General features: G+C 56.8%; 8 protein-coding genes across 8 annotated transcripts; 4 read left to right on the top strand and 4 right to left on the bottom strand.

Moving 5' to 3' along the window:
• Window positions 1-88: 88 nt before the first annotated feature.
• On the top strand, window positions 89-778 carry V1518DRAFT_127223 (GRIM-19). The gene is made up of 3 exons (XM_066900716.1): window positions 89-245; window positions 303-409; window positions 457-778. Exons 1-3 carry the CDS (start codon window positions 192-194, stop codon window positions 683-685), a joined length of 390 nt encoding a protein of 129 aa, XP_066757273.1. The 5' UTR covers window positions 89-191; the 3' UTR covers window positions 686-778.
• V1518DRAFT_422868 (glycoside hydrolase superfamily) lies at window positions 707-3196 on the bottom strand. Its single transcript, XM_066905556.1, has 3 exons — window positions 2867-3196; window positions 2718-2817; window positions 707-2667 (listed from the first exon to the last, which is right to left on the bottom strand). Exons 1-3 carry the CDS (start codon window positions 3148-3150, stop codon window positions 871-873), a joined length of 2181 nt encoding a protein of 726 aa, XP_066757272.1. The 5' UTR covers window positions 3151-3196; the 3' UTR covers window positions 707-870.
• Window positions 3197-3520: 324 nt separating this feature from the next.
• V1518DRAFT_422866 (uncharacterized protein) lies at window positions 3521-7562 on the top strand. The gene has a single exon (XM_066905555.1). The coding sequence runs from the start codon at window positions 3746-3748 to the stop codon at window positions 7259-7261; it is 3516 nt and encodes a 1171-aa protein (XP_066757271.1). The 5' UTR covers window positions 3521-3745; the 3' UTR covers window positions 7262-7562.
• V1518DRAFT_422865 (DNA replication/checkpoint protein) lies at window positions 7447-9289 on the bottom strand. The gene is made up of 3 exons (XM_066905554.1): window positions 9037-9289; window positions 7959-8984; window positions 7447-7906 (listed from the first exon to the last, which is right to left on the bottom strand). Exons 1-3 carry the CDS (start codon window positions 9161-9163, stop codon window positions 7581-7583), a joined length of 1479 nt encoding a protein of 492 aa, XP_066757270.1. The 5' UTR covers window positions 9164-9289; the 3' UTR covers window positions 7447-7580.
• Window positions 9290-9447: 158 nt separating this feature from the next.
• On the top strand, window positions 9448-11050 carry V1518DRAFT_407601 (uncharacterized protein; the record flags this gene model as incomplete). The annotated part of the gene is made up of 3 exons (XM_066902004.1): window positions 9448-9626; window positions 9676-10383; window positions 10432-11050. The coding sequence occupies 3 exons, from the start codon at window positions 9448-9450 to the stop codon at window positions 11048-11050; spliced, it is 1506 nt and encodes a 501-aa protein (XP_066757269.1).
• Window positions 11051-11208: 158 nt separating this feature from the next.
• Window positions 11209-12946, bottom strand: V1518DRAFT_422862 (NAD binding Rossmann fold oxidoreductase). The gene is made up of 4 exons (XM_066905553.1): window positions 12247-12946; window positions 12083-12194; window positions 11869-12032; window positions 11209-11815 (listed from the first exon to the last, which is right to left on the bottom strand). The coding sequence occupies exons 1-4, from the start codon at window positions 12691-12693 to the stop codon at window positions 11291-11293; spliced, it is 1248 nt and encodes a 415-aa protein (XP_066757268.1). The 5' UTR covers window positions 12694-12946; the 3' UTR covers window positions 11209-11290.
• A 2354-nt stretch (window positions 12947-15300) lies between these two features.
• Window positions 15301-17155, top strand: V1518DRAFT_422859 (general substrate transporter). Its single transcript, XM_066905552.1, has one exon. It carries the CDS (start codon window positions 15558-15560, stop codon window positions 17064-17066), a length of 1509 nt encoding a protein of 502 aa, XP_066757267.1. The 5' UTR covers window positions 15301-15557; the 3' UTR covers window positions 17067-17155.
• A 285-nt stretch (window positions 17156-17440) lies between these two features.
• On the bottom strand, window positions 17441-18057 carry V1518DRAFT_422858 (uncharacterized protein). The gene has a single exon (XM_066905551.1). It carries the CDS (start codon window positions 17930-17932, stop codon window positions 17699-17701), a length of 234 nt encoding a protein of 77 aa, XP_066757266.1. The 5' UTR covers window positions 17933-18057; the 3' UTR covers window positions 17441-17698.
• Between the last annotated feature and the right edge of the window lie 1620 nt (window positions 18058-19677).

Here is a 19677-nt window from a genome sequence, read left to right as displayed (position 1 = left end):
ACGTGAACGTAGTTCTCTCGGAGTCACGGGAAGATCACGTGAATATTTTTTTCCCGAAACGCTTATTGGCTGTGCGAATCTCCCACCACCGCCATCGCGAAGCCGCGTAGATTGCACCACTACCACCACCACCACCACCACCACCACCACAACCTCCCTTCGTTTTCCATCTCTCACACACAACGCACAGGATGGTCTCACAGGAGCTGCCGCCAAAGGGCGGCTACGATTCCGTGCAATGGAAGGTGCGCTTTGACGATTGGAGGTGTGCAAAGGAGTGAACGCAGGACTAACAACCGCAGCGCAACCTTCCCTCGCGTGGCTTCCGACCGTCGATTTACCTCGCCATCATGGGTGCCATCTCTCTCGTTTCGCTCGTCCCGCTATCAAATGGCATTAAGGAACGCCGGTACGTCCCCAGCCTCGCATTTCCGTATGTCTCGCTGACACGACCAGGGAATACAAGCGCGAGAAGGCGTGGTCGAGAATATACCTGATGCCCCTCCTTCAAGCCGAGATCGACCGCGACAGTGTACGCCGGATGCATGCACTCAAAGAGTACGAGCAGACGCTCATGAAGGATCACCCCGACTGGGCCGACGGCAAGCCCGTGTACTCCGACGGTCGGTTCCGTGTGCCTTCGCTCTTGCTACTGCGCGGCACAGAGAAGCCTGGCTCCGCATGAACACACGCTACACGAACAATACACAGTATCTTCGATATATATTATATGGCTTTGCCTAACAATATTTCTATGGCAAAGCTCTACGACTGAGACACCAAACCAACTTGTAGACCGACCGAACGCAGCCCAGCGCAACGTAAATGACAAACACAAGAAAACACAAACCCGACCGAAAACACCTCCGCCTATTCCGAGCACGACGAGCAAAGAAAATCATTCCAGTCCTGCGCCTCGCGCTCCTTGACGACGCGCTGCTCACCGCAAATCCCAATGATCCGGATGCTCTGTCGCCCATCCATGTGCCACCACCGCAGCAGCTGCGCTTGGTGGTCGAGCTCCCAGCGCCCAGTCGAAATCTCCACCACGAGGTCTCCGTTGGGGAAGTGGAAGTCCGGCACATGTATTTCTGTGGGCAAGTCCTCCGCCCGGTCTTCGGTCGCGTCGATGTCCATCGAGAAGGTAGCAGTCCGGAGATCAAAGCCCCAATTCCGCGGGATGCCAGATGTGAGGAGTGGGAACGGGCGCACGAACGCCTCAATAGCACGACCGCCGAGAATGTCAGTGATGGGCTCGTACTCCTTGAGGGAGACCACGGAATCGGACACCTTTGACATGAGTGATACGTCGGATGAAGTTGAGTAATCTGACGGTGCGCGGTACTGATGCTTGAGATCCGACTGCGAAAACAGACTCAGGTCCTCGCCGTTCCACTGATCGCCCCACTTATGTGAGTTGAGCGCCGAATACACCCAGTAGGTGTGATGCAGCTGCGCGCCCTCGAGCGCGGCTATGTTCGCGTCCAGAGCGCGGATCTGCGTGTCGTAGTCACCGTCAATGTAGGCTTTCTTGTCGTTCATGTCGAACGGGATGCCGACTTCGCTGAACAGACACGGAACGCCTACGCCGAACTGCTGTACGCCCTCGGCTTTCAGCGTGCGCAGCTGGTCTCGCAGCGAGTTGCGGATCGCGGTCTCGCCAAATCGCATTGCAAACACAGGCGACCAGTATTTTCCCCGGAGAACGCCAACAACGTCGATGTTCCATATCCTGCTCCAGTGTTTGCGGATGAGTGTAAGGCCGTCGTAGAAGTGCGGGGTGAACACCATACGCGGGAGCACTTTGCCGAGTTCGCGGAAGTTGGGCGGGAACGCCATTACCGGAGTCTGGCAGAACAGAATGGTCTGCGGACGGATGCGTCGAATCATGGTCGCGTACTGCTCCCAGTGTGCGATGAAGTACTTGTCGGCCCATCGGTTGTCGGATAGAAACGTGCCGTCCGGCGACATGCGGAAGTAGTCCTTCTTCAGAACAGTGTCGGTCTCGGGGTCCCAAACACCGTGCTGCGCCCAGATGCACTCGCCAAGCGCCCAGCCGGCATCGCGTCGCCAGCCGTAACGCGAGTCGTCGTAGGACGGCGATAACCACGAAGATGTGGCGGAGACATTGACGGCTTGCATGCCAACCTTGTATGGTCCGAAGGCGCCAAAGCCGAAAACTGGCACGTCGACGGTGCGCCCGCTAGCGAGACGCATTCCTTCAAAAGGCGTAGGGGAGGTGTGCACACGCAGCTTGCTGTCGGCGGGAAAGACAGTGATGTCATCAATACCGAGGTAGCCCCGATTTGGCTCGTTCCAGGATTCCCAGCCAAGCACAAAGTCGTCGGTCATTGCGGAATCTGCGTACATACGTTCGGCGAGGTGCTGCGTGGCGGCAAGGAAATGCTTAGACAAGTAATCTTGAATATTCATGCCGTCAATGATGGCCTTGGGGGCAAAGTCACGGCCTGCGAAGAATAAAGTGAACATGGTCGCACATGCGCAGCGCTCGTAGTTTGTAGCCCAGGTCATGCGGGGGAAGTTGCCTGGATCGGGCCAGGTGTTTTGCACGAGAGCAGCCTCGTTCGCGGAAAAGGTTGTGGGATCGAGACCAGCGGCGTAAAGGGTCCACATTGGCGCACCGGAGCCGCCAGAGAAGCGACTCCACTTTTGGGGGGTTAGCTGAGACGCATAATTGAACGGGTGCGCACACATACAGCATCCTGATGGGGATCCATGTAGACGTAGAAACCAAACTGCTTGATCTTCTTGAGCATTATAATGGTAAAGTCGATGAATGCTTCATCGTATTTGCCACTGCAGGCGTCAGTAGTAGGTACTGGGAGAGGGATCATTGGGAGCTTACGGTCCTGCGTGCTCTAGGGCCTCCCAGGTGTACACGTAGCGGATAACATTGAACCCCCAGGAGCGGATGCGCGTGAGATGAGCATCCGCCTCGGCGAGGGGGAAGGGTCGGCCAACATAAGACACATTGTCCCCATCGAAGAAGTTGTCGGCGACATGGGACGGAACAGCGGGAGTGGCGGGAAGCTTTGAGTCTGCGGCGAGGTTGATGCCGCGGAGAGTGATGACGCGGTTGGAGGCGTCACGGAAGTGGCCGAGCTTGTCGATCTGGACGGCATAGGCCATTGCGCGAGAACTTGTGGTATGAGGAGGATGGTGAGGAAGAGTGGAGGTGGACAGGAGGCGCTTTGTGAATTGGGAGAACACGAGACAATGCTATCGCCGTCAGCAGCATGGGGTTTGTGTGAAGGCAAATACGAGCACGAGAGAATCACGTGCTGAGCTCCAGCCCCTGCTTACGCACGAGACAAGCGTTAGACACACGTCAGACACGCCACCAGAGCTGTGACTCGTGTGACTTGCAACGCTGCAACCAGACATGTATTCTCTGGTGGTGGCCCTCGAGGTCTCTAGTCACTATAGCAGCAGCAGTTACTAGCCCACTACTGGAACTTCGCAGCTAGGTCGTTAGATCGTTGCAAGAGGACTGAGCGAAAGACGGACCGCCGTGGCGCGCCAATAGCACGCCACGTAACATGTCTGTGATCGAGAGGTCACGGAATTGCGGCTGGTACTCAAAGTGGTCTAGTGTTTGCGGCTCGTTGCGTGGCTGGAGCATGGCGCAGTAGTCCACCGAGCTTCTAACTCACCGCCAAAAGAACTCGCGGCTTCACCGGTCCACCCCCCGCAAACACCACCCACAGAAGAGAGAAGTGCGTCGATGGCCGTCCGCTTCGCCATCCGGCAGCAGCTTGGCGCGCTAGTCTGCGTCTGCGTCCTGCTCTCGCTCGGCGTGCTTGCGATGGTGCTAGCGGTCGTCACGCAGAACTACGTCCTCACGCTGCGAGCCGAGCGTCTTGATCTCGTCGTTCAGCTCAAGTCCTCTCAGCTGTCCCAGGTCTCCGACTTCTACTATTCCCAAGTGTACTCCATCACAACCCGGTCCTCCGTGCAGAAGGCCCTCATGCTCTATGCCGAGGGCAACCATTCCACTTCTATCTGGTCCTCCGTCACCACCTCCTTTGCGTCCTACTTCACCGCCTACGACTCCATGGTCTCCGCCTCCCTCTACTCCCTCGACTACGTTTCCGTGTACAATGCAACCAACAATTACACCGTCTCCTCCGTCATCTCCAACCTTACTCCGGACCTGTACCCGCTCTCCAATTCCTCGGCGCCGCCAACTTCCCTCGCGACTCTCGGGGGCGTCATTCGTGGGCCCTACCCCGCCGGTGACGAGAACGTCATCTCTATGACCATCCCGATCTTCAACTCCACCGACAGGAACTCCACCCGCACCACCGGCTACATCACCGCCGTCATGGAAGCTTCCCAGTTCGAGCTTGCCCTCACACAGTCTACCGGCCTCTCCGAGTCTGCACAGTATTCTCTCATCGGCGAGTATCTCGGCAGCGACTACGTTAGTAATTTCACCTCAGACAACGATACTACCGAGTTTGTCTACCTCCTCCCCCCTACCTACGATCAGGACCTCTATCGCGAGATCTTTTCTTACGACGCATACCCTGCCGCTGAGCTCGCTCTCGTCTATAACGAGACCGGCTCCCTCATCAAGGCATCAAACCCGCTTCGCCACAACATCTCTGTTGGCTACGCCCCGGTGGACGTACTCTTTGACCGCTGGGCCATAACCTGCGAGGTCTCCCAGAGCGACGTCTACGCTCCTATCCACCACCTTCGCAACGTCGCCCTCGCCACTGTCTTCAGTCTCGCGATGTTCATGTGTCTCATCACGATGCCCATCGCCCACTTCGCTGTGCGGCCTATCGTTCGTCTCCGTGCCGCCACAGAGCAGACCACCGCGCCGCCGTCCTATCACGAGGAGGACGGCAGCGGCTTCAGCTTCGCTGCGCATGACGACGACGACGACGACGACCAGCACCACGGAAGTGGCATCGGCCACAACAGCCTGAACGGCGCCATCGGGTGCGCCGACCCCTCCAGTGCCGACCCCAATCGCAAGACCTACCGCGTCAAGTCGTTCAAGATCCCGGGCACCGTGCACGTAAAAAAGCGCCCACTCTTCCGTGACGAGCTCACTGACCTGACGTTCACCTTTAACGAGATGGTTACCGAGCTGCGCAAGCAGTACGCACATCTCGAGGACCGTGTTCGCGAGCGCACGAAAGAGCTCGAAGCAGCGATGATGCAAGCAGAAGCTGCCATGATGCAGGCTGAGGCGGCGAATGAGGCAAAATCGGTCTTCATCGCTAATATCACGCACGAGCTGCGCACGCCGCTTAACGGCATTCTCGGCATGACCGCAGTGCTGCTCACCGAGAAAGACCCGCACCAGATCAAGAAGAGTCTGAACATCATCTACAAATCGGGTGAACTCTTACTGCATCTTCTCACCGATCTGCTCATCTTCTCCCGCAATCAGCTAGGCAAGATGACACTGGAAGAGAAGGAGTTCAAGATCATCGACATCGTTTCCCAGCTCCGCGCGATCTTCAACAAGCAGGCCTCCTCCGTCAAGTGCACGCTCACCTTCGACTTGCTCCCGCAGCGCATCGACACTATGGTGCTCTGGGGCGACTCATCCCGCATTCTGCAGATCGTCATGAATCTGGTGTCCAATGGTCTCAAATTCACCCCTCAGAACGGCGCAGTTCACGTCCGCATCATCTGCCGCGGTGTCGTCGATACTCCCGCGCCTCTCTCCCGCGCCACTACCACTGGCGTCGCACGCCCACTGAGCGAATCAAAGCCGAAGCTATTCACGCCAGAGGACAGTGATGTGTATACCGAGAAATCCGCTGCGGACATGATAAATGTGATTGGCAGTGAGCGTAGCAGCGACCGGGCCAGTGAGCCGGAGAAGAAGCGGAATCTGTCGGTCAGTTCACTGAACGAGAAAACGCCGGTGGAGGTATACAAAGTATTGCCCGCCGCGTCACGGTCAATGGTGCGTCTGAGCAGTACGGGCGGCGTTGCGTCAGTGCGCATCGGCGGCGACCCGCTCTCCCGCAATTGGTCGACGAGATCGCACGGCGACACGAGCGTCGCGGGCGTGCAGAGCCAGACCACCAGCAGCGTCACCAGCGTCGTTTCCATATCTGGATGGCGCAAGAACCACTCGAATTCGTTGTCGCAGTCTTTCCGACGGTCAAAAGAAAAGTCGAGCGACACCATCGGCGCAGGCGCAATGACCAAGTCCAAGACTCCCTCCCCTGCGCCATCAACAATGGGCGGCGGCGCGATGACGGTGCATGGACTTGACGGGTGCGACATGACGGGGCGGTACCTGCTGTTTGAATTCCAAGTCGAGGACAATGGACCCGGCATACCCGATCGCTTGCAACAGCGCATTTTTGAGCCATTCGTGCAGGGCGATCAAGCACTGTCCAAAAAGTACGGCGGTGCGGGTCTGGGATTATCGATCTGCAAGCAGCTTGCGGAACTAATGCTCGGCACTATCGAGGTCGAATCCGTAGAGGGCATGGGTTCTACGTTTATCTTCCGCGTGCGGTTACGGTATCTCAAGGATGTGGCGCTGTCGATTGCCGAAGTTAAGGAAGATCCAGTTGTGTGCGGCACGGCTGCGAACACGGCGACTGCAGCTACGGCGACGGATGCGATAGGATCGCTGGCAGGGTTGGGTTCGAATTCGCTATTTCTGAGTAAGCAGAACGCGACACCAATCACGGTTGAGTTTGAAGACTCGGACGACGACGCTGTGAGTATAATGTCGACTGCGTCGTCGATTAAGTCGCTAGCAGAGTCTCTCAAAAGCCTTGTCGCCTCCGGTGTGACTGCTGCATCGTCAAGCATCCCGTCCCCAGTGAAGAAGAAGCATACGCTACGGTTTCTCGTGGTCGAGGACAACAAAGTGAACCAGCAAGTCATCGTGCGCATGCTGCAGCTTGAAAAGATTACGGCGATCGCGATCGCTAACAACGGGTACGAGGCCATCGATAAGGTGAAAACCGCGCTGAAGAACAACAGCTGCTTTGACCTCATCTTTATGGACATACAGATGCCGGACCTCGACGGGCTTCAGGCTACACGGATAATCCGACAGGAGCTAGATTATAAATACCCCATCGTCGCACTGACGGCATTCGCGGACGACTCGAATCTCAAGGAATGCATGGACGCGGGGATGAATAGTTTCTTAACCAAGCCAATACGGAGGAATCAGTTGCATGATATTCTGGACCGGCACTGCGATTTTCGCGACTCGGAATCATCGTCCTCGTCGGAATCCTCATGATGCGGCAGCTAGAGCAAATAACGAAAACTAATAATATGATATTCGGCGCGGATTATGCAAAGGGTCAGGTATAAGGGTCGCGTTCGGGGAACTTGTTTTGGGCGTCGTGCCACGCAGGATTGTGTGCGCGAGTGTGCAGAGTGCGCACATATGCGTGTATATCTGTTTTTTACTATAAAAATTGTGTTTTGTATGGGATTGAACGGTGTTATCTGCTGGTTTATCTGTTTTGAGAATCTAGATCCACAATCTCTTCTCATGTTTGGTTTGTTATGATTAAGAATGCATTTCATTTAGAGCACATTCCGGACAACCTCGTCTACCGCCGTCGGCCAAAACGTCCGTTGCCGGGACGCTTTTGTGCGCCTTTGCTGCTACGCATCTTGAGACGTTTGAAGTTATGCGATACGCCACCGGCGCGGGTAGAGACTTTGGCAGGTGGTGATGAGAGCGGGGAAGGCATGCGATGTGTAGGCGGCGCCACCCCGTCGAAGGCGTTGTCTTCGTCGGTCGCGGAGTCCGGGTCGTCATCGTGGCCGTCAACGTCATCAAACGACGTTTGCACTTCCTCGTCGTCTTCGCCGTTGCTGTCGTTGTTGTTGTTGTTGTCGTCGGCTTTGTCCGGTGCGTTCCCGACGGGTCGTACTGCGATACGTTAGCTCATCCTCATGGTATGTCCGAAAAGATGGAAACGTACGGATGTACCGTCGCTTACTCCGCTTCTGCGTCATGGGCCGCTTATTCTTGGCCGGTCGCATAGCTTTCAGCGTCTCTCGTTCTCGCGTCTCTCCCTCCCGCACGCAACGTTCGACGTCAGTCTCTTGTATCTCACCGAGATGATATTCTCCCGTCCTCGGTGCCGTCATTTCTTGCATCTCCTGCTCATCCGGAGACTGCATCGGTACAGCCTCCGACGCATCTGCCATCTTGCCCTCGGTTGTCTTCGCTTCCTGCCCGCAAGGGGATGTCATAGACCCCATTTTCGCCTCCTGCGCGAGCTCAAGCTCCCGCATAATCTCCTCCTCCTCTGCGTACATCTCATCCTGCTCCTGTCTCAACTCCGCTAGAATCACACTCAACCCCCGCGCCACTGGCGGGCGCGTCATCCGTTTGATAGGCGAAGGGGTGAGGTATACTGAGCGTGAGGATACGCGATTGCGGAAGTATGCTGATGCGGAAGGCGGCGTTTGCTGGTGTGAGGCGGTGAAGGAGAGGGCAGGACGGGTTGGTGTGGTAAGCGCTGGCGGGGAGGTATCGGAGCCCGGCACACCGTTGGTGGAGTGCGAGCTGAACAAAGGTGAGGAAGAAGAACTTCTTGGCCGTTCAGGTGGTGGCGATTCAGCCCCGCCTGTAGTGAGCATATACGACCTCCCTCTCGCCGCGAGTGGAGACCGGTAAAACGGGGACTCCTCGGTGCGCCCTGCGCTAAGGATATCAGCAATGCAGAGCACCTTCCCGTCGGCCTGCGGCGTGGGGCCGATCACTGTCAGCGGGAATAAAGGCGCGCCGCGGCGAGTATGGGGTGATGATGGTGAGAATGTCTTTCGTGGGGAGGGGGAGGATTGTGGGACGGTGGTAGTGTGGTGGCGACGCCGGGGGGATGGTGTTGTTGCTATCGTGCGGTTGTGGTGCTGCTGATATTTGCGCTTTTGCGGTGTTCGTGGCCCCTCAGTATTCTCTTTACCTCCAGATTTCAGCACCTTGTAGCGTTTATACTGCGCATCTATACCCGCGCGTTAGCACGAAGAAACGGAAGTACGATGGGTAGACCCGACCGATCTCAGGATGCTCGCGGATGTCCGTCTTCGAGGGCACTCGTCCATACGTGTTGCGGAACTCGTATTCCCATTTTTTGATAGCAAGCTTGATCTCCTCGAGCGATGCGCCAGTCGCCGATGCCATGCTGCTGTGTCGTCGGGGAGGAGGAGGTAATGGTGGTGGTGAGCTGGGAAGAAGAGATACGCGTGCGAGACGCGTCGCGTCACGCTGGGAATTTAAACTTTCCGTGACGCGTCTGCGAATTCAAGCTGCAGTCCCCCGCTGCTTCTTCTTCTTCTTCTGTGCACATCACCATCACCATTTCGGTAAAAGCAGCAGCGAAGATGCCGCATTTTATGACAGACACAGATCCAGACGGGCAGGCGGTGGAGTTCGCGACCAGTTCGCCGCGGTCGCCGCCGTCCTCGATGGTTGGGCCAGTTCCGGCGTCGTCGCCTGAGCCCGTAGAGGCAGTGTCGACGTCAGCTGCGACAGGGGACAACACCGAAACTGGCGAGATCGACAAGAATGGCGAGGGCCGGCATGAAGATGGGGACGCAGATATGTTTGACGAAGAGTTTGATGAGGAGGAATTCAGTGCGTTCATGTAGGTCACGGATCGTGTTAGCGACAACTCTCATACTGACACGCTCTAGGGAAAAGGAAGAAAGCTCGCCGACAAAGCCGCTTATTCCCTCTGTTAATGTGCGCCCGGCCGACGTGCAGATTGCGGAAGCCATTACGGGCGTGACCACGGAGCTCATGGCGCTCTACTACCAGCGGCTGTTCCCATTCAAAGACCTCTTCCTCTGGCTCAACCATTCGCCTGTGCCCAACGCCTCCTTCACGAACCGGGAAGTCGCCTTCACTTTACAGAACGACGTATACGTGCGCTACCTCTCTTTCGCGACCCACGACGCCATGAAGCGCGAGGTTGTCCGTCTCAACCCCGCGCGCTTCGAGATCGGCCCAATGTACAGCGCGAATCCGCGCGACCGCAAGCTCGTGCGCAAGAACGCGTTCCGCCCGCTGGAAAAAGAACTCGTGTTCGACATCGATATGACCGATTACGACGACGTGCGCACTTGCTGCACTGGCGCGACGATCTGCGGTAAGTGCTGGAAATTCATCACTGCGGCGATCAAGGTCATGGATCGTGCTTTGCGCATGGACTTTGGATTTAAGCATGTGCTGTGGGTTTATTCCGGCCGTCGCGGCGCACATGCGTGGGTGTGTGATAAGCGCGCAAGGGTGCTAGATGACGGGAAGCGGAGGGCGATCGCGGCGTATTTCGAGGTGCTCAAGGGAGGAGCAAAGAATTCGAAGCGCGTGAATCTGCGGCGGCCGCTGCATCCAAGTTTACAGTAAGTCCCGTACAGACCATTTCTCGTTCGAGTACTAATGTGTGACAGACGCAGTTTGACGGTGCTGAGAGAGTACTTTTCCTCAGCGATCCTGGCAGATCAAAATCCGTGGCAGGGAAGCTACGACAAGTTGTTACAGCTGCTACCCGACAAGCAGCTAAACGAGGCACTCAGAAAGAAGTGGGACGACAACCCGGAGGAGCCGAGCACAATAAAATGGGCGGACATCGACAAGCTCGCGCAGCAGGGTGTGTCGAAAACGCTGGACCCGAAGGAGCTGATGGAGGCGAAGCAAGACATCGTGCTCGAGTACCTCTACCCCCGTCTTGACGCGGAGGTTTCCAAACATCTCAATCACTTACTCAAATCTCCGTTCTGCATCCACCCCGGCACCGGGCGGGTCTGTGTGCCGATCAACTCTGCGCGGCCGGAGACGTTTGACCCGTTAGACGTGCCGACTGTGGCGCAGTTGCTGGAGGAGATTGATTTGTACGTGGAGAAGAGCGGAGGGGCGGATGAGCCGGCGGAGAAAACAGTGGATGTGGAGAAGACGTCGTTGAAGCCGTATGTGGAGTATTTCCATCGGTTTGTGGCGGAGCTGATGAAGGAGGAGATGAAGGAGAAGCGGAGGTTGGATGAGGACAGCAAGGATGCCCTGGATTTTTAGATCGCGAGCGAGCTGTATGTATATTTGATAATGAAATTTCACTCTGAGCATTCAACGAACGCGTCCGTGTCCGCGGGCTTGCCACTCCAGAAACGCGGGTAGGAGCGCCGAGACGAGGTGCTCAGCGGAGCTGACTTCAAGCTCGCCACTGCCAGTGATACTGAATGAGACAGATATATTCAGAACTAGCTAACAAGACTCATGCAACGTCACAATGCTCAATCAACAGATTGTCGACGTTCACTTGGCATCCATGATCGGGTACCCTTCGTCGTCAAAGTAAACAGGCTGGCCCTTGCGGAAGGAGTACTGCAGCGCGTTACAGATTTTAGCCGCTTCATACGCGTCCTGCGCGTCACACACCAACGGCTTTCCATCCAGGACACCCTCCACGAAATCCGTAATATCGTTAATAAAGGACTTCTCGTACAACACAAACGGATCCGGGTTCGAAAACGTGCGCACGCCGTAAACATCGTGCATCTCGACGCGGTGCCGCGACGAGTTTCCGTTGACGACGCAGTGGCCCTTGGTCCCGAGCACGCGCGACTGGCCCTCGTAGCCGTTGGTGAGCGTGCGGCCGCAGTGGGTGGTCATGATCTTGCCGTTGGCGAACTCGACAATGCCCCAGGCGTTGTCGCAGTCGCCGTACTTGGCGAGCTCGCCGTAGACGGCTTGCTGGCCGAAGCCGATCACGCGGTTGACCTGCTTCTTCGGGTTGGCCAAGCCGGATTTAACATCGAGCAGGCCGCGACCAATGTCGATCTGCACATAGTAAGCAAGAAGCAACAAGAGTGCAATCACAGAGGGGAGCATACGTCGTGGATGCCCATGTCCAGAAAGATACCACCGGACATGGGGGAGTAAGACACAAAGTACCCAGTCGGATCCTGGGGATCAAGGCAGGAGGTCTCGACGGCGTGAACGTCACCGAGAGCCCCGCTCTCGATGAACTGCTTCGTCGTGTTGTACGAATCGTCGTCTACGAAAGTCAATCGCGTGCCCGCGGAAGTGCGCAAACTGGGAACTCACATCGCCGGTTGAACGGGATCAAGAAGACGACATCGGGCCGGGTCGCCGCCTTTGCGAGGACCTCGACGGTCGTGTCGAGATCGATCGAGATCGGCTTTTCGCACATAACATGCTGCAGCATGTCAGTACCCACATCTCGTCATCAGCACACCGATCTCACTCACCAGACCCAAATCCAACGCTTGCATGATCAGCGGGGCGTGAGTTGCGGTCGCAGTCGAAATCAGCACCGCCTCCGCGCCGCCATGGACCAAGCACTCTGTCGGATCCGCGAAGAACTTCACGTCGGACGGCAGATTCTCGGCCGGCCACTTCTCGCTGCCGGGCTTGGGATCGCAGACAGCGACGAGCTCGACGCGCGGCTGCTGGAATGCGAGGACTTTGGCGCGGATGACGCCGAGGCGGCCAAGGCCGAAGAGGGCGACTTTGAGACGGCGTTTCTGGGTGGTCATTGTAGCGGACGTGCAGGTGTACGAGATCGAGTCGAGTTCTGTAGCGAGATAGCAGGTCAAGGTGGCACTCCTGCGCTTTATGGCCTCCCCTTCCCCGCCTCGCCGCTGTCCCAAAGCGGTGGTCGTCCCGCCTGAACTGCTGCACCCTTGCACACCCATATGTCCGAGTTGACGTCATCCACCCTCTACACTGCCAGCACACGACCCAAAATCTTACGCGAGAAGATGCCGACGCAGAGGGTAACCCGCGTCTGTGGAAGCCGAGAGCGCGTGTGGACGCGGATCGTTTCCCCTCATCGGCCTCCTGCACAGACCACCGGCATGCGGCGCAGGTGTGGGGGTAAAATGAAAACTTGTGGGGTGCAAGCACGGCCCTCCCCGCAGCGGCCCTTCGACCGCGCCGGTGGCCCAGCCCTCAGCCCACGGCTTCGCACCGCCCTCGCTTGCTCTGTAACTCTGCTGAGGTACAACGTCTGCTCTTGCGCAACGCAGAACAAGAAGAAAAGCGAAGCGGAGCGCACGACAGCGGACAGAGCGAGATGGGAGCGCCCCGCGCGCAAGCAGAGGCCACCGCTGCGGTCCCCGGAAGACAATGAATGCGCCGGAAGCGCTAACCACGCCACATGGCTAGATCGCAGCGGAAAAGGCGCGGAATGCGTGGCGGAACAGTCAGCAGGCATTGGCGGTGCCTGGCGGCTCAGGCGGGTGACTCAGCACTGGTGGAGAGTGTGAGCGGTGTGACTGGTGATGTCCGCGGCGATGACGGAAACGTGGGGGATAACGGAAAACATGTGCGGGGGAGGCGTTTAATTTATGGAAGCAGCTGACCTGCCGAATGGCGATCGCGTGGCCTGGGCGTGTTTCACGCGCCAACCACCGCCGCACCTCCGGATTCGCGCGCTCGACGCGTCAAGGTGAAGAAGGTTCTCGACCGGCAAGTGTAAACATGTCGCGCTGGGATGCCAGCTAGTAGGAATGTAGCTGGAAAACGCAGCAGCAGATGAGATCTTGCAGAATGCTGCTCACGAGGCGGATAGCGGTTCGACCTGAATGAGTCGACGCGTTCGAACACGCGTCGACCTGCACCAGCAAGCCGTACCTCGAAGCGGCGCCTCCATATGGAAGCACGCAATGCGCTCGTCACAGTTATTTCCGTCGGCTAGAAGGCTGGATCACGCCGATTCGAGTGCCGAGAGTGTGCTGACGACGTCTGTATGTATGTCAGTCGTGGTGCGCGGGTTGTCGCGCTTATCATGTCGCCGTGAATTTCGCGAATACACGCCGTCTGGGCGACTTCAGCGGTCGTTGGTCTTTACCATCAGACCGGCCGGTGCAATGTAAGAGCAGCACGGATTGTGTGTTTGGATAAAACGAAACGCACTGCATGTTCTTCTGGGATTTGCAGAGAGATCATGCACTGGAGTCAGTCTGCAATAGCAGTGCTGCATGACTTGCCAGCGCAGGCGATTTGCTCGCGCAATGCCTGATCGAGCTGCGTATGCAGCCATCAGACCAATGGTCTTGATTAAGTGTGGCTTTCTGACCGGCTAGCGCGTCCCTAGCCAAGCTGGTCGTGGAACACGCAGCCCGTATTCTCGCGACTACTTGCGCCGTCGACACGCACTTCGCGACGCGGTAATGCGTAAACCTTCAATGGCAACGTGTAGTCTTGCCGCATGTCTAGAACACCCACACGCTGCCGTATTTCGCGTCTCTGTCAAGACCCGTTCTGAACATGGATATTTGTGCTCCACGGCGTTGTTGCAGCCGGCGAGTGCTCGTTGGCGCCGCGCGGCACGGCGTGCACATCCCCATATCTAGATGGCTGTGTGACGTAGAAAGAGATGCGCGCATGCGGAGTTTTCGATGCACGAAGAGACATTTGATTTTGTGAGTTGGCGACCGCCGTGGCCTGCCAGACGGGAGCCGTGCCACCAATACCGACTATTGTACGCTTGCCTGGCTCTGTGTCCCACTCCGCTGGCGTGAATGCTAGAAGACCATCCACTTCTGGCAAGCGCCAGAACGGGACACAGCCTGGATTTAGGGTTACACCGCTGTGCGCCGCGTAGTTCAGCCTCTATTGGCCGGACCCCGCGAAAGCAAAATATGTTCGCCGTGTTTGACTTGCGCGCACTGTTCCTTGTTCCTCCCCTCCCCTGTCCCGGCTTCTCAGATCTACCCCTCATTCGGCTACATCTGTTACCGAGCTTGGCCCCGGACATTGCTCAAAGCCGAACCGCCGCCGGATGGGCCGTCGGCGGCGAGGAGGAGGACTGCATACGGCACTGCGCGATCAGGGCGGCGTGGGGTCCCTGAGCACCGGACCCCCCCGGCAGTCACTTCAAATCTTTTGCCTCCGCATTTGCATGCCATAATGTACCGCACCGAATATGCTTCGACCGTGTGTGTTATTACCCTTTGACTGCGTCTATCTCGGACCTGCGACTGCACCGCTGTCTTGCTTGCTTGCTAGCCCGCGCAGAGTGCGCTCGTCGTCTCTTCTCTCACTCCTGACCTCAGTCCTCCGGTTCCACTACTCTCCGACGAAATCACATATTATTTCTACATCTTTGTCTCGGAAAAGAGAGCTGCTTCCGGAAACAGCACTCTGCACTTTTTTATTTTTTATTATGTTTGCATGGGGGTGCAAAAGAAGCCGCGGCCAACCGACTGCCGAGCATCCGGTTAGGGTATTACCCCAGGATTTCCCCGCAACTCACAAGCGCACGGCAACTCACATTGTGATCGTTTGTTCCGCGCCAGGTCCCGCGTCTCATCATGCAGGGGAGCGCACTCCTCGGAGACGCATCGGTGGATACCCAGTTGCGAGGATCTCGCGTGGAGGCGCACACTGCGGGGGACGCCGTGCCCCTCGTCCGTGCGTCTCTCTCATGCACCACACCCCGCTGGTTGCTTTCCCAGCGATGACATGTGTCTATATATTCGCGATAGTCCCCAAGCTCTTCCCTGCTCTTCTGTTCTGACAACACCCATCTTCTCTTATCTTTACTATACCAAACATGGGATTCACACTCTTCGGTCACTACTTCAACGTCGCCGACGCCATCACGTTGTGCTGTGGTCTCGGCTTCACGCTGTTTGGCTATGACTCCGCCATGTTCAGTGGTATCCTGACCAACGACTACTTCCTGGCCAAGTTCAACAACCCTGGCTCGACACTGCAGGCGCATATCACGGCTACCTTCGATCTCGGTTGTTTCTTTGGTGCGTTGTTCACGTTGTGGGTGGGTAACCGCCGTGGTCGTAAGACCATGATTATGATCGGTTGCCTTATCCACACGTTAGGCGGAGTGCTGCAGTGCTCCGCGTTCTCGGTCGAGCATCTCATAGTCGGGCGCGCTGTCGCTGGGATTGGCAATGGCTTCATCACCGTCACGATTCCCATCTGGCAGTCCGAGACATGCGAGGCATTTATCCGCGGCCGTCTCATGGCAATCCAGCTGTCCATCGTCACCGGCGGCGGCGCGCTTGCGTCGTGGATCAACTTTGCCATGCGCTACGTCAACAGCGATGCCTCGTGGCGCTTCGTGATGGCGTTCCAGTGTGTGTTTGCGCTCTCGTGTTTCTCTATGGTGCCGTTCCTCCCTGAGTCGCCGCGCTGGCTCGTGTCCAAGCGCAGGAACGAGGAGGCGCAGAAAGTCATTGCGCAGTTGCTGAGTCTTCCGATTGATGACGAGAAAGTCGTGGCTGAGCAGGTTGATATCCAGATCCACGTTGAGCACGAGGAGGAGCTGCAGCGAACGATGAAGTGGCGCGATCTGTTCAAGGACGACAAGCTCCAAGGCCTCAAGCGCATCCTGCTCGGCGCTGGTTCTCAGCTCTTCCAGCAGTTCGGCGGTATAAATGTCATTCTCTACTATCTCGCCAGCGTGTTCCAGAACTCGATCGGCATGAGTCACACCATGGCGCTGATTCTCAGCGGCGTGAACTCGATTAACCTGTTTCTCTCGGCGTGCGTGTCGTCCCTTTTCGTGGATACGTTTGGACGCAAGAAGATGATGTTTTACGGATACTTCACGCAAGGCATTTGCTACACGATGGTGGCGGTCGGCCTCGGCATTGGTACTACTAACTCGAGCAAGCTAGCTGTCGCGTTCATGTTCATCTATTACACCTCCTTCGGCTTGACTAACAACGTTACCGCCTGGGTATACCCGGCTGAAATCGGCTCGCAAGTCCACCGCACGCTCGTGGCCGGCACTGCGACCGCGACCAACTGGATCAGCAACTACATCGTCGTGCTCATCACCCCGATCGGCATCGCCAACATCGGCTGGCGTTTCTACATCATTTTTGCCGTGTTCAACTTTTCGTTCTTGCCCTTGATTTACTTCTACTACGTCGAGACCGCGCGGTTCACGCTCGAGCAGATTGACGAGATCTTTGAGGAGGACTACTGTCGCCGCAAAGGTATTGAATACTTCCCGCGTTCGCGCATCTCGGATACAACCGTTGAGAAGGACGAGCCTGAGACGATTGAGCACGAAATGGTCGAGAAGATGGTGTAAATGTTTGGATGGCGACCTGGCTTTGTACTGATTTTAAACAGTATGATATCTGTACTGAAGTAGTCCAATAATCATCTGTTGCCAATTTGCCCTCAGATTCGCTCACAAAAAACACCTTCTTGCCTTTCGGGTATGCCTGAGCGCGGGTGGTGTAGCCCCGGCCAAGAAAATCGCTGCGTTCAGCGGCAAGCTGGAGTGCAAGGATCATGAGCCGAAGCGTGTGGCGGAAGGGTTATTAGCCATGATGACAAAAAGTTGGCAGTGCCGTCGACAGCCGTACAGGGGTCGGCTGCGCGACTGCTTTCCGTCGCGCCACCGGAGATTAAATAGCGATCAATTGCCGTCCATTACCGCGCTGCTTCGCTTCAATTAATCCGCACCTCTGCCACCGATCATGCCGCAGACTACACCACAGCGTCGTAATAATGAAGATGAAGAGCTGCACATCTGCACGCTCCGCCCTTGTGCTGTGCAATCGCCCTCGCTAGTTTCTGCACATTCGACAGCCTAGCAGTGCACACGGTCTCGAACTACGCCAAGTACCATATCGAGCCGCCAAGAGCGATGTCAAGGGCGACTTGCGGCGTGGTGGGTGCGATGGGGTCGTTGCCGTTGGGGTTTAGTAGAGTGAGCTAATGAATGAGCAGCAGATCAACGTAATCGAGTTCAAGATTCGCGAGAGATATGTCTAGGACTGCCGTGACGCGGTCGTGGTAAGTGCCCCAGACCTTCGTCGTGACGAATATGTGCGCGCCGGTAGCTGTGCAAGACGCAATTACCGTCATGGTTCCCTGGCCAGCCTCAACCTCGGTTCCCATAAGCAAACGCGTAGTCAACGAGTCTGTAGCCCGCGTGCACGATGGCATACAGGACGATGCGCGTCACCTCGACTGGAGGATTGTCCTGTGCCGAGAGCAAGCACGGGGATCTCGACACCAGTGTTGGTGGCTGCTGTTTGCGCAGGAAAAATGACAGCATAGTCAATGCGGAGATGAGCATTTTTTGTGGAGCAGTAGCCGCTACACACCGCCTGTGAGTGTACAGCCCGGCCAGGGCCCGCATCTGCGTCCGGGCGCCATACGCGCCGCTACTAGTGCGGCGCGACTGCGATCAGGGGTCCGGACGGCGGTGAGCGGCTCTCTCCGTATGCGTATATTCCGTGCGTAGGCAACGCGCCAGAGCCAATCGCGCCAAATGGCAAGTGCCGGTGGAGCTACGGCCCGCGTTTTTGGTCTGGGGATTGCTTCGCACGATCGCTGCTTTCGCTGCATATACGCACACGCCTCCCCCGCATTCAAGTTTCGCCATCTTTTTCTCTCCACACGTTCCCTAGTCCCCATTCACTTGTTCTCGTGCACAGATGGGTCCGCTTCCAAGAGATTATTCGAGTTCCGCCATTCTGATACTTCCGTCAAGTCGGAGGTCGATATGTAGGAGAGCGCCACTGAGACCATGGGGATTATCTTAATCCTATCAAAGTACAAGCATCATAGCTCCGTCGTCTGGCTTGTCTGCGCCTCCACTGCTGGCGGTCTTCTGTTTGGCTACGACTTGGTCGTTATCGCCTGCGTGCTTTCCCTCCATGGTGACGACTTCAACGTCTAAATTGACGACAAGAGGCAGGACATGCTTATCTCGCTCACGTCGGTAGGTTAGTAGCTGGTCTCGGCATTGGCGAAGCCGCCATATTGGTCCTCATCTACACTGCTGAGATTGTACCCAGGTGTCAGCACGGCCGCCTTGTCACGCTGGTCGGCACTGTCATTTTCTGTAGCGAGGTCATGGCACATACTGTCAGTGTCGACTTCGAGCGTGTCGCGTACGGTAGGTAGTACTCCATTTCTATCGCTGTCATATTGTCTGTCGATCGATATTTTAGTCTGTGTTGCCATCCCGGAGTCTCCCTGTATCGTTGATTCAAAATGCCATATATACAATGGATGCCAGATTACGGCTATGCTTTTCATCCACGCGACACCTGGGGAGATTCGTGTGAACGCATAGCAGAGTCATGAGCAGTTTGAGCGCGAGAGTCGTTCGATCGCCTGTGCAGGAGAAGCTCCACACGCTGTACTACATGACTCTGCAAGCCTACGCGTGTTGATTATCGCGCGCTGACTTATGGGCATTCATAAATTTGCTGGATGCTGCTGAGTGGCCCTTGCGGTCGTCAGTCTCGAGCGGGGAAGAAGAATGGAGGTGGGGAGGCGCATGGGCGCGCACTCTCATTTCAGAGAAAGGCGTCTCTCAGAATGCGGGGAAGGCGTGCGGCGTGCCAACGACAGTCGCACGTCCTCGACACCCACATTTTCTCTGCCCTACGCCTGAAAGGCTCGGTACGTCGGCCGCCGGCCATCTCATTACTTTGCTATTTACCCAGGAGATGCAGCGTCGTTTTCTCTAGAAGAGTATAGGATCACGGCCGTCACCGGTGGCACCCCCCTTCCCTGTCGCCCATAAGGGGAGGCGCCAACAACGCCATCATCCAGCGCAACATCGGCAACACGGCAGACAGGGATTGGATGAGGTACTGCAAATCAATCTGCACACATGCTGGAGGTTCCTGCGGGCGTCGGATGCCACCTACTTGAGACCCTGGACACGGACGCAG

Source organism: Limtongia smithiae (assembly GCF_038497785.1).
Source record: "Limtongia smithiae strain NRRL Y-17922 unplaced genomic scaffold V1518scaffold_15, whole genome shotgun sequence".
In the NCBI taxonomy this organism is placed as follows: Eukaryota; Fungi; Ascomycota; class Lipomycetes; order Lipomycetales; family Lipomycetaceae; genus Limtongia; species Limtongia smithiae.
This window is presented reverse-complemented; position numbering and strand designations above follow the sequence as displayed.